General features: G+C 48.2%; 1 protein-coding gene across 2 annotated transcripts in view; it reads right to left on the reverse strand.

Annotated features, from left to right (window-relative positions):
- C23H6orf89 (chromosome 23 C6orf89 homolog) overlaps positions 1–17,303 on the reverse strand; it is a 25,838-nt gene extending 8,535 nt beyond the window's left edge. Inside the window, exons 1-3 of one of the 2 annotated variants that reach the window (XM_086765468.1) lie at positions 17,176–17,303; positions 13,447–13,654; positions 12,006–12,171 (exon numbers count right to left, since the gene is read on the reverse strand). In XM_086765468.1, coding sequence (XP_086621594.1) covers positions 12,006–12,171; positions 13,447–13,654; positions 17,176–17,303 — 502 coding nt within the window. Of the gene's footprint in view, positions 1–12,005; positions 12,172–13,446; positions 13,655–13,781; positions 14,119–17,175 lie in introns of those variants that run through there. The other variant, XM_086765469.1, reaches the window with a different exon arrangement.
- Between the last annotated feature and the right edge of the window lie 473 nt (positions 17,304–17,776).

Below are 17,776 nucleotides of genomic sequence, written 5' to 3' on the forward strand. Positions count from 1 at the left end.
CTCTATCGTGGTTAGCACTGGTGCCATGTATCCTGTTAACGCATCCCTGAAATCATGACCCTCCCCTTCACCTCTATGTTCATTAAGAAATACTCTATCCCAGGCAAAGTTTGCCCAGTCTCTGATGTGCAGAAGATGCTGGGGAATGCGGGATTCCACCAGATGAAGCTGCTGTTTTCATTCATCCCATGCATTGACTTGAAGATGAACGGGGAGTAAAGTCCCAGCATGACAAACCTCTGGACCACAGCTATACCTATTTTAAATTCCAGAAATCATCGTTACACCACAATTGGCTGAACTGGCTTACAATGAACTATGCATCTCCAAAAATTCAATTTTTAAGTGAAATGATTACTTGACGCCTACATCTTGCCTCCCTCCTCCAACTTAACAGCCCTCCCAGCACAAAAAAGTAAGCAAACGTTAACAGAATAGACCTGTTGCAGCTCTGAATGAACAGGACAAGAGCCGATAACGCTGAACGCCCCACGTATTTCTATGCTAAAGGATCTGCAGGAGCAGCCGCCACACTAAAAGGCTCTAATTTTGCGGCAGTGACAGCCCTGGTGCTGCAGCCATGATCCGATGAGGAGATGTAGAACTCAGGCAGGGGCAGCAAATCCACCCAAATGCCTGATCTCTTGGGGTGCGTTAGGAAAAACCCAAGGCTCAGGACACACCTCACACAGAATGTCCAGAGATCAGTCCTCATGACAGGCCCACCCACTCCGTCCACTGCCAGCACATGTCAAACAGCTCCCGTGGACCACCCACTCCAGAAACAAAGTGGATGGGAAAGGGAGAAAGAAGAGTAAGTGAAGGCTGTCTGAAAAAATAAAGCTGGGAAACAAGGACGCACAGCAGCTTTTCAGGAGGAAAAAACCTGCATGCAGCCTGCCTGTTACTGCCATCATGGTTTCCAGACATGCTCACCCTCCTGCACATGGATCATAATTGATGGACAGCACTTAATAGGAAAGCTCTTGTTTTATTTTTCCCTCAGACATCTGCAACAGACAAACAGGAATGTTATAGAGGATTTAGGTTCTTTGGGACACAACAACAAGGAACAAATTGGGATTCAACGTGCTTTTTTTTTCCCCTCTCTAAATATCTCCAGTCAACTCCTAAAAGCTGCATTTCCCACCCTACTGCTGGGATATGGACTGAAAGGGACTAAGATATAATTCCTAGTCTTTCTGGAAGACATGTCTACACTGCTTTCAGGGAAAGGGGTAAAAAGGCAAAGCAAAGTGTAAAATCCTTATTGCAAGCAGAAGTCCTGCTCCCATGAGAAACTGCTCCAACGTACTTTCCCTCCCTGCTCACAAGAGAAAAAAGAAAATCTTTGTTCCACTGCCTGTAGAAAGCTTCAATTTTACAACAACAAAAAAACCTCAACTCACAAAAAACAGCTGGTCAGTCACAGAAAACAAAAGGCTGAAAGATCTCACCAGAGGAAGGGCAGTCACCATGAAGAGAACAAGAACACGTATCTTATGGTCTTTCATCATGCAGGGAATAACAATACTATAATTTCTTTCTTGGCAAAACTTAGAAACCTCATCTCAGAGCATTAAGCACAGTTGTCCCAAAATTTTCTCCCCGGACTCAGGGCAGTACCCCACATAACGGGATGCTAATCAGCTTGACAGTGTAGAGCTTGATTCCTCTTTTGAGCGAGGCTGGGATATTTGCATTCTCAATTGCTCGATTCAGGAGGTTATTTCTTTTCCCCATGAATAACCCAAGCGGAGCATGGTTGAGACGCATTTCAAATGCCACAAGTGGGGTTGTGGGATTTTTTTTTTTTGTAATTAATCTTTTAGATTTATTGTGGAGGGTGTTAGTCTGTGCACCAGCACGCGTGTGACTGGCATGACAAATACGGCAGTGAGAAGTGCCTGCCCTTGCCAGGGGAGGGAGGGAGAAGAGACCGTGCAGAGAGGAGAGGGGACGCAACTGCACACTGGGGACCAGAGCAGGAGTTTTACTGAGGATGCTTATTCTCTCTTTTGATTACCCTCCCTGCATTCCTTTTACATTATCACCCTGCCCAGACACCCTGGGGATTATTTTTGTTTAAGCTGAGCACGCTGTCTGTGCGCACACAGTGTCTGCTTGGAGACTGAAATGAAAGATGCACTCTTCATCCCAGTGCAACCGTCACGTGCAGCCGTCACACGATGGTCCCATCCACTTGCATTTAAACAGTAAAGCGCTGGGCGTGGGCAATTATCCCTCTGGAGCCCGAGAGCAGGAAAGTAGCTGTAGTGTTGACACGTACAACTATCCATTATGCAACAGAAGCGCAGGCCAGTCCCAACTATTCTCTCTTCCATGCTGGTGCTTTCTCATCTCTTTCTGAGGAGCAGCCTTCAGTTTAAGCAGAACCTCAGTTCCCCACCAGTCATACCCACCTAATATTTGCTTTTATGCTTTAGTAGCTCTCCAGAACAAGAGCTGTTCTCCTCCCCTGTGTCAGGGTAACTCCTAGCAGAGTAAGGGCTGGGGACTTCCAGCTAACACAGCACAGACGAGATAACAACTTTCCTTAAAACACATCTATGATTAATGCTAGAAGGAGGTTATGACTGTACTTTCCACTATGCAGAAAAATAATTTTCAACTTACAACCAATTTAAAATGAGTACCCCGCCCTTCTTGGCCATTTTCACAGAGGATCTCCCAAGATTTTTGGCTGGCCCCAGAACTACAGAGAGGTGTGTCCACACAACCCCAGAGATGCTGGGTGTGGACGATCAGATTGGAAGCTAAGAGGTTACTGAGAAGACCTGGCCCTGCTTCTGCCCATTGCAGCGAAGCAATAAAGCTTACGGAAACTTGCCTGCATAGATCTGAGAGAAGGATCTCAGCCACAGCTCTGGTCTCTTTAGGGACCATACGGAGGGCAAAATATCAGTCTGTCACTGCAGCAGGTTCAAAGGGAAGCTCTGCAGCAGTGGAATCTTTTGCTCCAGCAAGACACACGGAGCCAAGGGCTGCTCCTGACCCTAACAAAGGGTTGAAAAACGTAAAACCTCCTGCACTCCTGCATGTCAAACTGCAGGTGCTGAGGCAGCTTGCTGGCTCCCCACCGAGCTGGTTCGCTCCCCAGTGCTCAGGACTGCAAGGCTGAAGAAGTCTCCAGCAGGCAAACAACAGAGCTAGGTCTGCACAGAAAAGTCTGGTCCGGGGGAAGGGGGACTCCTCCAGGACTTCACAAGCCCTCCAGGTCTTCTGTCCTTACAGTTTGTTGCTACCATCACCCACGATAACGGGAAGCAAGGTCCTCAGAGGGCTGTCTAACGCCCTAAGCAGCTTCACAATCTGCAAGGGCTGGTTCCAAATCCCCAATTCCTCTTTTCTGAGGATGACACTATTCCCCAGTCCTACCACATATCTCACTAGGAACCAGGACTATTCAAGCAACTTCAGCAAGCCTAGGATGAACTCAGGGCTCTCAAGAAAGACTGGCCTGTGCACTGAATGTTCACTAGACATTTTTCTGTCCTTTCTCGTAGGTCCACTGCATGAGCCTGGCTGCAAACGTTCATTAACGCCCGCAACACTTTTGGACTGTCCCTCACAGGATCCAACATACCATCAAGAACTGCAAAAATACTTGCAATTAGGGTAGGTGAGCAGGTAAACCTCAGGGCACTCAAAAAGAATTACCAACTCTACACTGGCCAATTCAAATGTAAGCTCAGGGTCGGGGTGGACTCACCCGGGCCCAACCCAGTGACTCATTTATGGCACTGCACTGACAGCCACAACCTTGTTCCTACGTGCTAGATCCCATGACAAGATGCTGATCTCCATCTTCTACAGTGTCTCCCCACTGCTGCACGTTGGTAAAAGTCGGGGAATTTTTCAAGGTGGTTTTGAAGAGACCCTTCAAAAGAAGGGAATAAGACCTCAGACTACCCTCTGCTGTCTGTGACCATACCTTCCCCTTGGCCAAAGAGGCCCCTTACAGATGCGCATCTGACAGCCCATGGCATACCTACACCCTCCATTCATTTTCACAGCAAAAGCCCAACTACAAGCTGGTTCTTCTGGCTGACACAGAGAAGAGCTTTTTAAGAGACATTCAATCCCACCTGTAAGATTCCCACTGATGAAGAGGCCATGAGATCCCCAGTGCTCTGACATCCAATTGCCATTACAACAGAAGGGCTGAGCTCTCCCTCCAGTTGGAAATATCTAGCTTCCAGATGCTGGATTTTACAGCACTGTTTTCCATTATTTTAAGGGCAGGGATTTGCAAGATCTAGCCCTTAACCTTAAAGTGAAGTTGCAGCTCATAACCTACTGTTATTGCTTTGACAGCCAAAGAATGTGGAGGCCAGGTTGTTCTTGCTCCTAAGATACGACTAGCCACTTGCGGCATTGGGACCACTACAGACTTACAGATACTACACTCCTCAAGTAAATGGCTTGTTACTTGCTGTGCTATGTCATTGCAGCAGATATACTATACACTTATCACCACACCCCCTTCCCCACACCTTACAGAAAAATAAAACAGTATTTTAAAAACTCAAATTTACAGACATCAATTTACAATCACAGACTAGGAGATGATTAAGTCTCATTGTTCTTACTCTACAGATCTAGAAATCAAGAGCTTTGTAGTTACTGTGTGGTACAGTTCAGAGGAGACACTTGGAGCTCTTTGTTGCAAAAGCAACATTTCCCAAGCTCCATTTTACTGAAATTTTTCACTAGGCTAAAAATTAATTTGATAATTTATAATGTCATGTCAAAGTCAGGCTAAACTGATGGGTTCTTGAGTAAGTCAGACAGGAATCATAAGGAGTGCTTATTAATTACATCATTGAAGTCCTGATTAAGGAATGCATCACAGCGGAGTTTTAAATATATACTACAAAAAGGGTCCCTGTTCAGCACAAGATCCTCACCTCTTTCTCACACTAAACTTTTATGTAGCTCTGAGTATACTGAATATATTTATGCCAGAAGAAGAAAGTACCTTCCAGTCTGGTTCACAGCATTTTTAGGAACAGCTAACAAGAAAACAACAGCTACAAATAAACCCATCAAGAAACCCCTATGGGTAAAAAGTCAACAGCTCAAAGAACTACTCATTCATTTCACTAATGGGTAATGGCTGGCCAAACAACCTAAGGATGATTAGTCAACCTCCAGCAAAGCACAAAAGTGATTTTGATCCAGTGAGACATTGTGAAATCAGGTCTGCTCAGCCTAGCCCAAGAGGGGCACAGTCCACTGGGGCAAAAGAGCATTATTTCCAGGAGAAATCTGCACCTACCAATCTAGAAAACTGAAGGCAGGGACGAAGCTGTCAGGAAAACCTCCAAAGTCCACTCCAGCCTGTACTGCTGCTTACACGCCCTAGAAGACAGCTTGTGCTGCTCTAGCAGTGTCTGCATGAGCAATCTGGCTCGGAGGAACAGCACACTTCTGAAATAAATCTCTCCCAGTTGCTGCCACTTGCCCGACAGCAACTTCAGTCTGGAAAAGGTCTGATGTGCCTGTGTCACAAGCAAACAGGGCTCTGCTAAGCTGCCAAATGCCTCCCTCTTTCCAGGGAAGCAAATGCAAAGTGAGAATTCACTTGCTCTGCAAATGAGGAAACAAGAAATTCTAGAGGCATCAAAACACAGAAGCAAAAGGAAGAGTTTTTCATGTTCTGGATTACCACAATGATTTGGAGTGAGTTTACTGTCAGCAAATCCAAACAAACAGCACACCGGCTGAACAGAGGCCAAAGCAAAGCAGTACATGAAAACATCTTGGCACCACCCTGCACTGCAAAGTCATCTTTTTTTTTTTTTTTTCCCCTTTGAACCAGCCAACACACGTCTGTTGGTCACTCTCAGGTTATAATACAAAAGGGTTGTTTACACACATACAAAAAAGATCAGATAAACTGGCAGCCACACAGCAACAGGAGGGAGCCCTGCACAGCGCTGCTGCCTACATCAGGCTCACATACACCTCAAAATGCCCCAGCTCCCAGAAAGCATGCATGAGAATACGCACAAACACAAGAGTAAACCAGCCTGACTTTGTTTAGGAAAAAAAAAGTAAGATCCTTTGTGAAGAACAGAAGGCCATGCCGAAGGCAGTAAGAAATCACAAATCAGATCCTGCTTTCCCTCCCAAGCAGCCTTGTTGTGCAACCCTTTCACTCAGATGTTCCTGGGGCTCACACATCACTGAACCCAGCAGGTCAGATGTAGCGTGGGCTGCAAAACCCATGGGGGAAAGGTTGGCTGAGTACATGGATGCTTAGCCCATGTTCAGCTCAGGAAGCAGAAAGTCAACTCTCACGTAAGGCAGGATGCTCCCTTTCTGCACAGAGCTGCGCCAAGCATAAATACACTGCAAGGCTACAGTGAGAGGGGAGGAGAGGAATGTGAGAAGCAGAAAGAAATGTGGCTGTGGCTGGCCCATCACGAGCTGCCTGCAAAGGGTTAAGATCAGAAAGGAGCCAGGAGCTGGCTGTGAGCCAAGCCTCCAGCTAAACTGAAGGTGGCCAGCCAAGAGGCAGAGGCTGTTGTCCTCTCCCAGTCACCCAGCCCCCTGTGACCCATCCCCACAAACAGCTCTCTGCACCCAGTGGGCCTTGGGACGTGAGGGTGACAGGCCATTTACAAGGTGTTGTTTAAACACAGCTCCTCCAGCAGGGTTCCCTTCTGTAAAATAGATCACATACAAAACCCATAAACATGGTTTTTGGCCCTTCTGGTCTATGCAGAAAGGAGTATTCAACACAAGGAGTCTTTTCTGAGCTGGGGGTAACTTGCACAGGATCCCTTTCCCAACACTGAGCTAGGTGCGTGCCTGTGTCTGATTTTAGGGGTGCTGAGCAGCTACTGATCCAGCTGATTTTGAACTGCGTAGGATGCATACAGTCAGGATCAGGTCTCATGATTAGAAGCAAAGTTGGATTTTCCTTGAGGTCGTTACAATCAGTAATATCAGTACAACATACAAGTTGTCGTATTGTTGCATGAAAGCCTGCTTGCTGCTGACTGACCCCCTTTGCTGAGGTTTTTGAGCTGCAAGGACTGAACTTACCATGGGCAGACACATGAGTTAATGCAAGAGTCACTTAATGCTCTGCTCACCACGTCATTGCTCTGCATGGCTGGCAGGGAACAGTTACCAACCAGTTGATATCAAAATTCATATTATTAAAGCTAAGAGCTAATTCATATTAACAAAGCTAACAGTTGTGAGGGGAAAACCCACTGATAAACAGGTAGAGTGGTCACCATACTGGTTCTAAAATTTCTATTAAAAAAGTCACCATACTGGTTTTAAAATTTCTATTAAAAAAACCCACAAAAACAATCTCTTTTCATTTGGCTCCGATTACTACAGACTTTGAGAGCTCATTATATCACTTTCTAATTCTTGCAGGGGAGAGGGAAGTACTGGTACCCCTACTTTGCACCAGAGGACTGAAACACAGATGGAGCCACTTGTTCATCCCAGTCTGTGAGAGAAGAAAAACAAAACCAGGGACACAGCCTGTACTTTCTCCTTGGAACCACACTACAAAGCCTTGAGTTAACCCACGTGTTCACCCAAAATCCACTGTTCCTTAGGGCAGGCAGAGCCCAGAGGTCTGCAAACCTGCTGCCTCCCCAGGGGCTACGTGAAGCACTGCTCTACCCGGCTAACAGCTGATGGCGAGAGGCATTTCCCCCAGCCCGGAGCAGGCAGCATGACCCAGCACCGGGGCTTTCACAAGCTCTGCATAAATACAAGCTCAGGAAGACCAAATGCAAACCACATTTCCACAGATCTTTTCCCCAGCTGAAGGGACCTTGGTTCCTAGCCCTGGGAAAACAGCTGAAAAAAAGAGGCATGGACGCCAAACCCGAGTCTAAGAGTCAGCTTTGAAGAAACAAAGGGTGGGTTTTAATATGGGAATTGATCCGGGGGAGAAAGTCAGTAAGCAACAGAGCAGAGACAGGCAAAAAGGAAATTTACTTTGGACCTAATCCTACAAACTTAATGCAAGAGAGAGCTTTGCCAACACTGCTCCTCACCTCGGCCACTCAAAGGTCCACCCACAGCCACCGACAGACAGGCAGCCCTTGTCATCCACAGCACATCGTTGGGGTGGCAGGGACGAGGATGAGGTGAGAGCGAAGGCAGGTCGCTCTGAGCCAGAGGGAGAGGGGAGCAGTATCCTGCACCCCTGCTCCTCCTAAAGCCTCACCACCACTCTGACACAGGGCTCTGGCTCTCAAGAGAAACCAGATGCCCAAGCTCCCCTTGTTCTGCAACACAAACCTGGCTGCTCAGCCCACATCTACCAGGGGACTGGGCTCCAACCTGCAATCCCGGAGACCGGAAAGCTGCCCCAAGCCCACTACTCCCCAGGCAGGCTCAGGAAGAACAGCTCGGCCCCAGACTGCCGCCCCCTGCAGCGGGCTGCCCCGGCCTGCCCAGGTGGCTAAAGGCCCACAGGAGGGGAACGGGACCACCCATGTGCCCATGCTTGCTGCGGCCGGGTCTTGTCCGCACCATGCTGGACGGCGCAGTCGGGGGAAGCCTGCCAGCACTGCCGGGGGGCCAGGGCAGCCTCCAAACAGCTAACAGGTGGCTTTCAACAAGAACGGCCCGAGCTGGATTTGAACTGGTGCCCAAGCACAGAAAGCTCCAAGTTTTATCTTCAGCCCTCTCAAAAAACTAATCTAACCAGGATCTACACAGAAAAAGGAAGAGGAGGCTGTACGTCAAGTCCCTTGGCTAGTGTTTTTCTCTCTGCTCCTCAGCCTTCTTGCAGAGTGTCCTCTCCCATGCAAGGACGCACCAGGGAACACTAGACCTGCTTGCAAGACCTCCTGGCATCAACAAACAGCACGGCAAGATGTAGCTTTACCCCTTCCCTTCAGCAGAAAACAAGGCCAGAACTGAGGGCAAAACATTACGTCATGCACTAGGCTGGGCTGAAAGAGCACGAGAGACCTCTCAGCCCCACTCCATGAAACTCTCTCTTCAGGATGGCTTTACCACACTCCACTCAGCAGCAAGCCGTGAAGTTGTCACCAGCACTGCTGGGACAGCCAGATGCTGGGACAGCCCCGGTGGCCACAGTTGCCTTCCGGGAAGCCAGGACATGAGGGATTCCCACAGGAACCCAGCCAAAGTTCAGGCTGGGTGCTGCACTCTCCCATTCAAATAGCTGGGGTCCAGTCCAGTTCCATTTGCTGAGGCAGGATCAAATTTACCCCAGCCATCCCTAACAAATCTGTTAACTAGGACATGCCATGGTTTCCACCACGACCTACTACTGCTGGAAAAACAGAGCAGGAACTGCCTTGCTCCCCCGGTACCTCCCCCTCCTTTCCCCAGGGCTGGCTTGCTGCCCACCTTATCGCTCATCACTGCAGAACATTTCCAGGACTTACGGAGGCATGAGGGATTTTATACACATTTAAACAACCATCTCGCATCCTTCCTCTCCATCCATCCTTCCCTTTTGCCCTGCTCCTTTGTCCCAAGGAACCTCCCTGGGCTCTCCCCATCCAAGGGAGGCCCTGTGGCATCAGAAGGAAGAACCTACTAGTTTTCTGAACAAAATTTAACTGAATAAATACGAGCATTAAAGATCCTGTTTGTTCCCTTCTCCATACAGAGAAGAGGGGTGTGCACAGACTCACACCAACGCTGAAATGCATTAGATAAGCAGGCTCCTAATGTCAAGCGGCTATCAGGGCCATCTCCTCGCCTTTGTTTTTTCCTCCCTGCAGAGATCCCAGTGTTTAAGGAAGCAGACAAACAATGGGGGATACCCCGTCCCACCCATACCAATCCGAATCAACAGAAATCCTACACGTCAGCAGAAGAGAGGGAGACACACAGAGGGAACACAGAACAGGGCTGGCATTTCAGGACACCCTTTTTTAGCTACGGCAGGAAGGTCGGAGCCAGAACACAATGAATTGCTGAAGCTAAATATAAACCCGTCGAGGGCATGGATACAGGAGTTTGTTTTTACAGTGAGCCAACAGACGATCAACATTGTGCCACATCCCTGCTCAAAATAATTCACAGCTTTATCATTACTGACAGGCTTTGTATTTTATCAAAGAGGCAGAGCCCATGCTTACACTCATTTGCCAGTCTAAGTCACTGGAAATGATTAACTGTGAATGAGAAATACTCAAACTTTTCCATTTCTATTATGCCAGTCTAGGAAAACCTATTATGTTCCTCTCCCGTGATGGGACCACCTCACGAAGAAACCACTTATCTAGCTTCCTCACACACACACAACCCTTAACGTTACGTTAACAGCTATAAACACCATAGCTCTCAAGCCCCACAGTCCTTTCCCAATATGCCACTTGGCAAAAACGACTTTCCTTAAACCCGAGTCACATGTTGAGTCACACTTTGCTCACAGATATCAAGATTTGATTGACAAACTGTTTTTGCCTGTGTCGTGGTTTTGTTAGTGAGGGGGGGCCTAAGGTGGTAGCTTCTGTAGGAAACTGCTAGAAGTCGCTCCCCTTTGTTTAGTGGACTTGGCCAGGCCTACGGCAGACCCGCTGCTGGCCAAGGCCGAGCCGATTGGTAGCAGAATGTCTCGTGATAACGCCTCTGCGATAATGTATTTAAGAATGGGAAAACAGAAAAAAAAAAAAAAAAGAGAGAGAAGAGAAGATGTGAAGAAGCTGAGCAGGGGCAGAGGCGCAGAGGGGGAGGCACAGGCCTCATGGGCCTTGCAGGCCTCACCCTCTGGCCTCTCGCCAGGCAGCCGACTGGGCCTGACTCGGTCCAGCACGGCTGCAAGAAGTGGAGAGGAGATGAGAAGTGAATAAGACGTAAAAAGATCCTGAGAGACATCTACCAGCCTGTTGTGAGGAATGGCTGCAGACGCCAAGGTCAGTTCAGAAGGAGGGGGAGGAGTAATGCGGCTCCTGGCCAAGATTCCCCTGCAGCCTGTGGTGACGACCATGGTGGAGCAGGTTGTCCCCCTGCAGCCCATGGAGGTCCACGGAGGGGCAGAGATCCACTTGGAGCCCGTGAAGGATCCCGTACTGGGGGAGGTGGATGCCTGAAGGCGGCTGTGGCCCGTGGAGGGCCCGCTGGGACAGCTGTTCTGAAGGGACTGCACCCGTGGAAGAGATGACCCATGCCGGAGCAGTTCCACGAAGGACTGTGGCATAGGGGTGGGACCCCACAACAGAGCAGGGGAGGAATGCGAGGAGTTCTTCCCCCGACCATGAAGCAGCGGCGTGAAACAACATGTGATGAACTGGCCACAACCCCCATTCCCTCTTCCCCCCTGTGCTGCTCGGGAGGGGAAGGTAGTAGAGATAATGTTAAGCTTGGGAAGAGGGAGGGGTGGATGGAGGTTATCTTATTCTCTGTCTCATTATCCTGCTGTTTGTAGTAATAAATGAATAGTTTTCCCCAAGAGGAGTCTGTTTTGCCCGTGACGGTAACTTTAAGGATTTCTCCCTGTCCTTATCTCAAACCTCGAGCCGTTTTTCCTTATATTTTCTCTCCCTGTTTTCTCGGAAGGTGGGGGGAGTGAGAGAGAGACTGCGTAGTCTGGTCCGATGGGGGCTGAACTACGACAGCCTGCTTACTCAGAAAACATTAAAAAAGGTGACATTTACCCAGCATAGCATCTCAGTATGATTCTTAGAACTGCAGAGATTTTGAGAGGAAGGAGAACTCTTGTGGAAGAAAAAACCTGAGGTGTTAAAAGCAAGGAAAAGAGAACGTGCAAGAACAAAATTATGAAGTTAGAGATAAAACATGCTTCAGCCTCAGTGAACAGAAGGGAAAGAGCTCTAGCTAGAACTCACTATGCTATTTTTAAGTACAGTGGTTGGAAAAGAGAAAACTACGGTGCCACGCCAGTAACACATTTGGTATTTGGTGCCCAGGGAGACACTCAAATGATTCGCATGGCTGGTATTTAACTTGGTATTTCTTGCTAGGCTTACGTTACAGCAGAGAAATAATTTCCTTACTCTCAAGCATGTACTTCTTGGCAATGGGCAGAGAGAGCAGCCGGATGTGACCGATGAGGGAGCCCCAGGCATGGGCTCTGGAGAGCGGAGCTTCAGGAGGCAGCGGGCTGTATGGCTGGATCACAAAGTAAACAGTCAGCAAGACCAACCCCAGCGTGAGCAGGCCCTGCGAGACAAAACCAGGCACACACTTAATTACACTGCAGTGAGCTGATGTGTCTTCAGATCAGGACACACCTTCTGGCTGGTATCAAAGGGTTGTGGCTACGTGCTGTAAAAGGAACACTCAAATTTTTTTGCTGTGGCTCCTCGTTCAGCTGCAATGCTATTTATGTACACAGAGTCATCACTCAGTTTTATTGTTAGGGCTGTCCAAGGATGAAATTAAGCAGCCTTCAATCGCAAGCCACACAACTCTGTTCATCTATTTTAGCACTGCAAATAATCCAGCACCAGAGAGCTATGAGGATTATCTACAGATAGTTCCGATTCCTCCCACCTAATCAAACAAAAGCTTGCACTTCTGCCATACCTCTTACACAAGGTTTTCAAGGCTTTTTGCAAACATCCGTCAAGCCTTGAAACACTTTGGCAGAGTTGGAACCAGCTCCCTCCTCCATACCAGGATCCCAAATAAGCCTTAAAGAGATGACATGATGCATTTCTCCCCCTGGCTAAAGTCAAAGTGAATCAACAGCAAAAACAAGAACAGAAGCTGAAAGTTCAAATTTCCAATTTCCTGTTCTCCTGCCTCGTTTTACAGCTTTTTATAGGATGTGAGGAAGAGAGCTTGAATTTTTTTCTAAATAGAAACCACCGTGATGATTTTGTAAAGAGGACACTAAAATATTACTGAAAATTATACCAGTGGGAAGTTTTTCACCCTCATAGCAAACATCTCGAACCTACCTAACATTAGCATCTTTTCACCCACTTTGCAAAACTTATTACAGCATCTTTTAGTTAAGGGTCACAAAATATTTTTCTAGCATCAAGCATCACGGCAACAGGTTTATTTCATAGACAAGAAGGAGAATACAGACAGGTAGAAGCCTGTGAAAGCGTCAGAAACAAAACCTGGATCTTGTCATTATTCAGCTCTGAACTTTAAGACTCTCCTTCCTTCCTCACATTTCCACTGAGGGTGCTGACACTGGGAATCTCTGCCTGAAGAATCAATCTAAGTCTCATTCTTTAATAATTTAAGAAGAGAAAGGTGTTGACATGTTAAACTTTCAACACACATGAGCAATTTCAAATCTCGGTCTTCTGTTTTCCAGCCAGCTCATGGGACGAAGGAAGGAAGCTACCTTTCACAGATTTTAAATAAAGAACTGAGAAAAAGTCATCAAGAAAATGCAATGGGAAATAAAAGGCTTAAGTGTGAAAGGAGAACTTCTGACCCTCCAGCAGTCTTCGCATGCACAAAAAGACATCTTACCTTGTAGAGAACCACTAAGATAGGGTACCGCGGAGGTCCCCTTTGGGGTTCATTTCTTTCCAAGAGTTGCTTGATGAATTTCTCAATGGCTTTTTCTGACATCCCACACTGGTGGCCAGTCTGCCTCACTAGATCAATCGTCTCCGATAGCTTGTCATAAATGCTGAGCTCGTTGGTCGAAAACTCCATGGCCTCCAATGAAAAATTTCTGTGGAGAGATTCAGTACGTTAACAGAAAACACACTCCCACTGTCTAGCTCGACACCAGCATGTGCAGAGAGATCACAGGAATGTTGTGATGTCTAGGCAAGAAGGAAGGTTTCTCTGGAGCAAACCTGTTTGCAGCTAAAGGCACAAAGATTTAGCTGCAGTCCTCATAGTCTCTGCTGGTTCAGTATCTCCTGGGGACCAAAAGAAGCCGTGAAATTTCCTAACAAGAGAAGAACCGGCTGAGATTCGCAGCTTATGTAAATGAACAAAGCTTCCCAGAAATCAGTGAAACTCCATTTATTCATCTATTCAAAATGAATCCATCCCATAAAGCGATTGCTCATGAGCCAGCAATACAAAGCTGATCATCACACGCAGTAGCCAAGCTAAGCTCTCCCGCACTACAATTTTAGTCACTTACTTTAACATAGATTTGTTTTCATTAAATCCCCTGTCAGCAATAAGAAGGGGACACAGAAATAAGCAGTATGTGTGGGGCAAAGTTCAACAGTTTACAATTTGTTTAAATTTTCACAACCTAATGTCCAGGCCAACTGATTATTGAGTAACAGTAACGTGATAGCAGCATGCTCTGCAGGCAACAAAAGCTCCTGCGTTCCCCTGAAAGTTTGCCTGCAGGTCATTCACATGCAGAAATGCCGCACGACTAAATACCACAGCAAGAACTGCACTGTGAACTTGAGACAGAGACAAAACAGCATTTGACAGCAAATTATTTCCTACTGTGAAATTTCAACGGGGAAGCTTGTAAGAACACACCTATGAGCGATCAACATCAAGATGCCAAAAACAGAAGCGTGCTTCTCTACCACTCCCCTCGTCTGCCACAAAGGCAGAGCCTTGATACCAGGAGCAGCAGATGGGCTGAAGGAAAGATGCAAAGAAATCGCTGGACAAGCTCATAGATGCCAACGTGAGAATCCCATTGTTAGAGAGACATTTAGCCTCGGAAAAACACTACTGGGGGAAAGGGAGCAGCTGTGAGGCCTTGCTTTGGTTCTTCTTGCTGAGCTGGGAAAACTCTAACCTGGATCAAACTGGGACAACCAAAACTCCTTCTGGAGAAATACAGTTTAGCAAAGCACAGGCTGAGGACCATCACGTAGAAACACAAGCAGCACAACCAACGCACCCAGCTCACAGCTGAAAACAGACATCAGGCCCCTGTCCCCCTTTTGCTCCAACTACCGCCTGACACCAGGAACCAGCTGGTGAATCCTGCGTGCTGCTTCACCCAGTTCACCACCCTGCTCTGCGAAGGCTGTCGCTGTACTGCAAGAAGTGTACGGCTATTTACACAGGTCTTCTCTGCACACACCTCACAGAACAGCCAGCATTTAAGAAACACAGATTTGTTTTGCTTACTCTAGAACAAGCTGACGAGCGCTGTGTAACTCGTTCTGGCTGCCCCCACAGGACAAGTCAGCCATGAATGTATGTATATATCAAGAAACAAGACTCCCTTGTCAGGCAACCAAATTTGAAAGTTGATTTGCTTTTAAAGAAGCGGCAGACAGCTCTCCCCCTAAAGTGTGGGCTTCTACAAGAACTCAGAATTGAAGAAATGGCATTTTAATACCTTTTTTTTTTTCTGCAATGCTAGGGTGCAGTTTCAGAAAAAAAACCCTACTTTTCAGCAAGACTACCAGTTTCAGCAATTTCCTCTCCTACTCCCAGATCAACTCTCTGTTCTGCTCTTGCACATTTGTTTATGCAGTCACATGGTGAATCTGATCAGGAAAATTATCTGGCTGAAAAATAACCCCTATTTGTTTGGTCAGCAGCTGCCTAAGCATCCAACTCAAACAGTTAATGTCAGATGTTATATTAACATCAGTGTCAAATATCTAGCCACAGCCTTAGAAACATCAAAAGAGTAAAATGCCAAATTAAAACCTAACCCTGAGCGCGCAACGAGAACACGCTGCACTACATTGCCAGGCTAATTAGCTCCTGGCCCTGTTCTGCTGCCATTCCTTGTGTTCCGTGCAAATATTTGTCCCAGATCTCACCACCTGAGCAGCCCCACGGGCTGGCAAAGCTGCCCCACAGCAGGTTTGATCAATAATATCTCATTATGGATCGAAAGCTCTCCAAGGCAGGGACCTTTTCTTCTTGTCTGTAAAGCATCTGGCATGCACTTGGCTCTATAAAAACAATGCATTGCTTTACTAACTCTTTCATTTATGTAATAATCTGATTCATATAACAAGCAAGCACATCTGCATGATATTAAATGCCTTTTTTCTCCCCCAGCTTTTACAATTACTCTATTTGCCTTGATGCTGCAACTGGTGTGCAAAATGGTCTGGAAGGTTATCCAGCTTCCTCTGGTTCCCGTGTGCCAAAGCTTTCACCTGTGAAGCTCTCCCATGCCCAATTCCAGCAGATTCAGCAAGCTTCCCCTGCTTGCAGAATCTGCCTGGAACCACTTAAAACAAGTATCCCTACAGAAACGCTGTCAAACATGGCAATTTTCCCCTTTCTAAGCAGAAGAAGCACCCTACTATGATAAAATGCAAAGATACACTCCAGTTCTCCCCACCTGTACACTTGTATTCAAATCTGAGCAAATACCTTCCTGAACAACCCCTGCAAGTCACAGGCACTGAAAACCCAACACAGCTCCTTGACAAACTCAACAGTAACCCATGTCCTCAGCTAGGAAATAAGGCACTACGCTCCCATATTGTTTTGAGGACAGATGAGGCCTTAGAAAACAAATAACAACCCATTATTTCCCTTCCTATCACCACAATAGAAGCAATAAAATAACAACGGACTACTGTACCCGTTTTGCCGTCACAGGCACAAACTGAACGAGTCTTATCCCTTGCACACAATAACCCCTCAGAGACAGGCCTTTTAAACTAGGGAACCCATACGTTATAGCTGGTTTTTTATATGAACTCCACCACCCGGGGAGGAATAAGCAGCTCTCTCTGCAGACACAAACAGCAATGGTTCTCGGCCTGGAGGGTTTCCACCCAAGCGCCTAGGGCAAACCCAAGGCATGGAGTGTTTGGACCCAGGCTTTAGTAAAGCTAAATAGAGAGAAATGATGTCGGAGGAGTCTTTAAAAGGGAAACTTGCTCCCCTTGCTGGTGAACCTGAAATAGCGATATAAATAAAAATAAATTCTCATCAGCTTTAACACTGTTTCTGCTGCATCCCTCAGCCCTGGGCTCAAAACCCTCGGGAACAGGGCCTGCACCCCACCACAGGCCCACGGCATCGCCCTTCTTTATCTCCGAGGCAGAGAAGTTCCAGCCAGGACTTTTTTTTTTTTAATAAATAAATTGAAGCAGAAAACAGCCCCGGAGCTGGGCGCCTGGCGAGGGCCTCGCTCAGGCCCGGGGAGCCCCACCAGGCCCGGGGAGCCCCCTCCAGGCCCGGGCCCACCGTAGGGGCCAGGCCCGCCCGCGCGCCCGCCCCGCCGCTCCGGGCCCCGCTCCCGACTCCCGCCCCGTCCTCCCCCTCAACCGCCCCCGGCCTCACCCCGGCACCGCCCGGCGGCTGCCCCGCTCTGCCGCCCGGCTCCGGGCTCCTCCCGCCCGCGATGGAGGCGGGACGCGGGGAGCCGAGGGGCTGGGCCGGGCCGCCCCGCCGCTTCCTGCTTCCGCCATGGACCGGCCCCGGGTACCGCGAGACCCCCCAGCACCCAAAATATCCCTAAGAAGCCCTCCAGCATCCAAAACACCCCCCTTCAGATGGCCCTGAGACCCCCCAACACCCACTGGAGCCCGGAGCCCCCCTGAGACACCACAGCACACGGAGACGCCCCTTATCCGTAAAACACCCCCCCCAGCACGCACCCGAGTCCATGACCGCCCTCAGACCCGCCCTGCACCTGCCTGAAGCTCCAGCACGCTCAGACACCCCTCTACGAAACCTAAGCTCCTTCCCTTAAGCACCCACCTGAGACCCCAGCCCCTTAAGTCACCCCCAACACCCACACGAACGCCCAGCACCCTCGGACACCCCCCCCCAGCACCTGCCTGCGCCCACAGCACCCCTGAGATTCCCCTCACCAGCACCCCCTGGGAAACCACAGCACCCCCAAATCCTTTAATAGCCAGATCCCACAGCACCCATGAGA

Source organism: Chlamydotis macqueenii, chromosome 23 (assembly GCF_036417535.1).
Source record: "Chlamydotis macqueenii isolate bChlMac1 chromosome 23, bChlMac1.mat, whole genome shotgun sequence".
NCBI lineage: Eukaryota > Metazoa > Chordata > Aves > Otidiformes > Otididae > Chlamydotis > Chlamydotis macqueenii.